This window comes from Cornus florida, unplaced genomic scaffold, assembly GCF_030987335.1.
Source record: "Cornus florida cultivar Cherokee Brave unplaced genomic scaffold, ASM3098733v1 CherokeeBrave_3.0.0_Hap2_Chr06, whole genome shotgun sequence".
Classification (NCBI taxonomy): domain Eukaryota; kingdom Viridiplantae; phylum Streptophyta; class Magnoliopsida; order Cornales; family Cornaceae; genus Cornus; species Cornus florida.
The window spans coordinates 102,158,649-102,164,563 of NW_026775576.1; the positions used below are offsets into that span (position 1 = coordinate 102,158,649).

The following is a 5,915-nucleotide window of genomic DNA, read 5'->3' on the forward strand; positions in this document are numbered from 1 at the left end:
GCCATGTAGAAATTCCCACGTCTTGAAGAACCGGCTGGCTGGTGATTGTCCCTTCCACTTCCAAAACCTTTTCTCCTTTTGCTGATCGAAATGCAGAAAGGAGAGATGACCCTGATTGGGTCTTCAATTTTCTTATTGCCCTTTAAGAAAGACAAAAAAATAACTCCACTAGAAGTTGGATTTGATGTGACCTTATTTATAAATTCATTATAGGATAAATTATTTATGCTTGAAACTTGAACGGAGACTCAAGAAAACGTCATCAGAATATCTCCCATCAGTTAACTGGACTCATGTACACATATTTTTCTGAAAGTAACATGTATGTATGAGATTTGTCAAACCACCAAATTACAAATTCTGAGTTTCAACAAGAGTATATCTAAAGAAAACAAGGGTTGAAGTAGTTTTTAGTTTAGCATACAGTTGCCAGTTTGAAGAGAGCCTTGCATTCCTAAGCATGCTAACTCTATTTTCTTTCATTAATTCTTTCTTTATTTCTTTGTTTCTGATGCACACTTTCTTATTTCTTTACACTTAGAATAGCCTTCCTTAATTTACAATTATAGTAACATAAAAGCTAAAGCATGTGGTTCCTATTTTGTAGCATAACTACTGCATAAGACTCAGCTTAAATGAAGACTGGACTTATAAATTTGAATATCTGTGTCATGTTCGATTTTCTATTAATAGTTAATAAGTTGGTGTATATGTCTTAAGATGACTGTTCGTGTTCATTCTAGCTTCTCGTGTTTATGGTTATCTTGTTCTGAGATTTGTAACTGTAATTCTTGTTTTGCAAACTAAATCCTATTTGGTGAAAATTTTTATGATCTTTTTTATATACTTTTTTTTTTATTTATGAATTTTAGTTATAAATATTTGTGAAGATAATGACTGAAACAGGATCTCCCTTTGCAGGATTTGAAAGACTAATTGGTAAATTTGGGTTGAACTTTAGTCTTGAACAAGCTGAAGGCCCTTATTGTGGATTATAATTTTTACAATTGCAGCACCCTACGGTCTTACCATATTTTAGAGTGCTTTCATCACTTCATACTGGTAAGTCATATCTTTAATTATTTAAATATATATATATATTTTTTATTCCAGTTTTTTTCATGCTAATAATAAATTGGATGTTAACCGCATGAAGCATAAATCTGTCAATTAAGACAGGCACCCAATTGTATATGAAACAAAGTACAATATAAAGTAACAAAATTTATTAATATATAAACAACAAAATTTTCATTTTTTTATTTTTTTATTTTCTTTTGTGTGTGTGTTTTTGTGTTTGAAGGTTGAAAGATTTGTGTAGTTATTCAGTTGTAGAAGCAACAAAAACACTTCCAGTGCTTCCCAAAAATAAAAATCATCATTATCATGGTGTTGTCATAAAACTTTATTTGAAAAAGGATAATTCTTAACTTATTTATTTGACTCGAGAAACTGATGTTATTAATATTTGTGGGCCAATTTGGGTGCTTAATTGGTAATTGATTGTGTGTTTGAATTTTGAATGTCCTAGATTCAAAGGGGGAAGCCACATAAACTTGCACTGAGAATGGCATAGACTTTATAAGTTGTAACCTTCCAGCACAAAATGAGTAGTTGGTAGTCCAAAACTCCTCAATTAAAGGATCACAGTGCTGCTTATTCAGTCTATTAGACAATAATAACACTCCCAAATATCTAATTGGGAGGGTCCTAATAGAGAAATTAAGCTTTCTGAGAATTAGGTTTTGAGTAGCAGTCTCTATACCAGATCAGAATATGACACCTCTTTGCATTATTTGGAATCAAGCTAGAAATAGAAGTTAAAACTAAATTGAGCTATTGATTCTGTCAGTATTTTAACAGATTCAACATCCCAGCTGCGATTAACATAAGATCATCAACAAAAAGGTCCATTACTTATCCTCTGAGCTGAGCATTTCCAATGGTAATCGAAACCCCCTAGAGTTATTCTCTAATTAAAAATACGAGGTAGAACCTTCATTCCTATAACAAATGGTATGAGGACATTGGATCCTTCCTCCTTCCCTTATTAGGTAAACCATACAACCATTAACATCCAAGGAAAAGAACTTTTCAACAATTTCAATAAAAGAAATAAAAATAAAAACTGTAAGTGTTTTTTTTTTTTCCTTTTATCTATTCGATTGGGTTAAGTGATGCTTTATATATGCTTATTTTTGTGTGTTTTACCTATCATTAACGTGCTTAGTTGGATTAATTCCGAAGAATGTGTATTGAATTAATGAATTAGGAATATATGAGTACTCCCAAGTGCCTTTGTAAGCTAGCAGATTTGAGATTGAATCTTTTCAACATGTAATGTGTAGAAGTGCAAATTGGTAAATTTAAGTTGGACTGTTATGTCCATATATGTGCTCTATCCTTCCTTTTGTATCTAATGTGCCTGTGTTGGTAATTTATTTGTAGATGTTGAATACCCGGTGTTCTCCAAATAAATTCAAGGAAACGGTTTGCAATTTAAGTGAAGACAAAAAGGTTGCCGTACAAGAGATTGGGTTTGGGTCCCTTTTAGACATCGAGTGTACCATTTTGAAGCGCAACCTGTGCTTATGGTTGGTAGAACACTTTGACCCTAGAACATCTCATCTCACCCTTGAATCTGGCGCTCGGATCCATGTTACGCCAAGTGACGTTGAAGAGGTACTTGGCCTACCCTCGGGAAGAGGAGAAGATGTGCCAAATTATATTGTACAAAGTGTGCATTGGTTAGAAAATGGCATTTTTTTAAAGGACGGTGTAATAGAAGTGCCAAACTTAGTGCATCAATTAGACGTTCTTCCTGTTGGGGATGACTTCAAGAGGGCTTTTGTCCTTTTCGCTTGCGGATCACTTCTAGCACCCATATCGAAAAATGAGACAAACAAAAGGTTATTGGCAGCGGTTGACAATGTGGATGCTATTAAATCGTATAATTGGGGGAAGTTTGTTTTAGATTGGTTGAAAAAAGGAATTGCGTCCTATAAAGGAAAGGAAGGAAGAGAAGGTTGTACATACATACATGGATGCTTGTTCTTTCTCATGGTATGTTCTAAGATATAATATTTGTAATGTGTCTATCATTTTATTTTAAATAGCTATAATGTCATTATCATAATGGCTTATATGTTGTAGCTTTTCTACCTACACCGTGTGGATGTCAATGGACCAAAACCGAAGCCTGAGATGTCATGCGTACGTGGATGGACCAACAAATTAATACGCGAGAGGTTGAATTTGGAGAAGCATAAATATAATGGTTTCGGCTTCGGTGAGGTAAAGTTTACAACTGATACATCTGAAGATGCCGATAAGGTAATCACGTCAATTATGGCTTTTTATAATTGGTACTAAATATACGGTTATATTTGCATATTCATAATTACTTGGAACTCTACGGTTACATTTATATATTAACTGATATATATATTTATTAAACTTGTTTAAAATTGTTAGGAGTTGGCATATGAAATTATTAAAGTTGTTAAGAAATGGAAGCAACGGCACAATGTAGGCCAAGGCAGGGGGTCGAGATCCTCAGAACCCAGTTCATCCACACGACAACCTAACCCATCTTCGCAATTGTTTGCACAACACAATCCGATTGAGGAGGAAGATGAATCCCACATACCAGTGGAGGAGGAATTCGAAACCTCCACAAGACAAGCAAACTCACCCTGGCAATCTTTTACAAAACACGATCCCATGGAGGAGGAAGGAGAAATCCCCGCACCAATGGAGGAGGAAGTGGGAACCTCCACAGCAATGGAAGAGGAGCGTGATGTGCAGGAAGCAGTGATCCCTTTATTACGTGTTATAAAGCCTGGGCGCCATAAGGGATCACCTTGGGTTGAAATGAAGGTCAACCGATTGCGTGTCCTTCGTCCAGAAGCAAAGGCAGTCATCTCATATGCCATGGATGAGAGCAGAAATGATGAGTGAGAAATTATATAAATAATTTCTTATTTGCTCTATATTTACTTACTTTCTATGCTCAAACACTTAATATGTTATTGTTTAATTATAGTGAAATGCTGGTGAACATAAATGATATTTTCCTCACAAGAAAAGAGATGAGAACAATCTCTTACAATCATTGGATATCAAATATGGTATGTTCACTTAAAGTTCATTGATTTTTCAAACCAATCACACGCATGCATTAATGGTTTAAATGTGATCATTGTAGGTGGTTGAAGTCTATTGCCAAATGCTCCAGCTGAAACAAAAGCGTAGAGGAACCAAATTTTTCTTTCCGCCTTCGATTGGGGTAACAAATTCTTCTATCTATAGTGAATGTTTGTTTGACACATATTAGGTTATCAATTGTGTGCATTTTCAGATTGAACTTTCCAAGATACCTTCAAAAGTGGTTGATAGGAAAGGTAAAATACAAGCAGTTTGGAACAACTATAAAAGGATAAGGAATGTCGATGATAACAAAGTTTGCCAATTCAATATGGTAATATTTATCGCTTGCAAACATAAATAATTATTATACTTTTATCAAAAAAATATGATTCTAAAAGTAATTAAATTTTTACATTGTTAAATATGCAGCTTTTCTTTCCAATACTTGTAAATGAGAAACATTGGTGCTTGTATGTCTTTAACATTTGCGATAGTCGTATGGATGTGTTGGATTCAAACAAACATTCTTCGCATGATAAGCGTACTCCAGACAAGATGTCAAAAGATTTGGTAAACGCTTATTACATATGAGCTCATTTTTTTGATTATGTATTCATTTACTGTTAAATTAAGACGGTAAAGTATACAAGTTGAAGAACGTGGTACTGAATTTTTTACTCTAATCATTTATATATTGTGCATTTGTAGGTAATGTTGGTTGAGGTATTCACCGGAAGAGATCTACAAAACTTCATATACAATGTGCCCAACGTACCTCAACAGCCCGATAGGTAATTTTATCACTTAATGTTCCTAGTTTGGTGTACTGATTATGTTCACAATTATAATTAACAGATACCTAAACAGTCTTTTATTCAGTGATAGTTGTGGTGCTTTCATGTTGGACTTCATGGAGAAATGGGATGGTTCACTCAGTCACCCAAAAGAGAAGGTGAAGCCCAATTCTATTTTTTACATGGGTCTTATTTATTTTTTTCCCCGAATGAAGAAATTACCGAATTACTAAATCACACAATCTCCTCGATACTCTTCGTTAATCATTTAATTCTCTGTTTTCTTCTAAACCATTGGTGCATTGTTAATCTAAGCACCCACTGGTCATTAGTCTTCAAAGGAAGAAATGGGTCTTGCCTTTAAAGGTTTCAAAAAATATATTTGTAAAACTGATCCACATTCCTACATACTTTTGTTCAAGGGTTGAAACTGGAGGGTCTTCAATTCCAATACATGCAAACATAATTTAAAAAATTAATGCAACCACAAAATGCATCCACTATAACGTTTTCCTTCCTCTTCACTGCACTCCCCATTCTGTTTTTACACGTTTTCCAGCTTATACCTTTCTTTTTTCTTTTTGCATCTTTTAAACCCATGTTTGTGTGCAAGTACTTCGCTTTCCGATCTCTCCCCGCTAGGCTGCAATGTCGTAGTGTCAATAGCGGGAAGACCAGGGGACTATGGAACGTGTTGAAACCAAGAGAGCGGTAAGCAACCCCTTTAGGCAACAAAATTTTCAACCTTAGAACCCCCTAATGCAGTATACCCTTAATGTGTGCCATTTTTTTGAAAGAGAAAGCATCCAGCTCTAGTGAGTTTTAATCTAACATGAAGTAAGCAACAGTACTCCCTTGTAATGAATGATATAGAAAATGTTTGACATCCACTGTATAATGGGTCCTATCGAGTAGAAACCAGCTTTGCTAGATGAGGTTTAAATGAATAGCATATTCTTAAATATTTTCAGA

The 5,915-nt window shown here is 34.6% G+C and overlaps 1 protein-coding gene across 3 annotated transcripts; it reads left to right on the forward strand.

Moving 5' to 3' along the window:
• The first annotated feature begins 360 nt into the window (after positions 1-360).
• LOC132313442 (uncharacterized) lies at positions 361-5,616 on the forward strand. Of its 3 annotated transcripts, none has more exons than XM_059812206.1 (10): positions 361-1,062; positions 2,449-3,063; positions 3,154-3,333; positions 3,475-3,956; positions 4,046-4,130; positions 4,208-4,288; positions 4,361-4,480; positions 4,579-4,719; positions 4,858-4,940; positions 5,017-5,613. In XM_059812206.1, exons 2-10 carry the CDS (start codon positions 2,449-2,451, stop codon positions 5,174-5,176), a joined length of 1,947 nt encoding a protein of 648 aa, XP_059668189.1. In that variant the 5' UTR covers positions 361-1,062; the 3' UTR covers positions 5,177-5,613. The 3 variants fall into 3 exon arrangements, with proteins under 3 accessions (XP_059668189.1, XP_059668190.1, XP_059668191.1); XM_059812207.1 differs by having other exon boundaries at positions 5,029-5,612; XM_059812208.1 differs by lacking the exons at positions 4,361-4,480; positions 4,579-4,719 and having other exon boundaries at positions 5,017-5,616.
• The last annotated feature ends 299 nt before the right edge of the window (positions 5,617-5,915 follow it).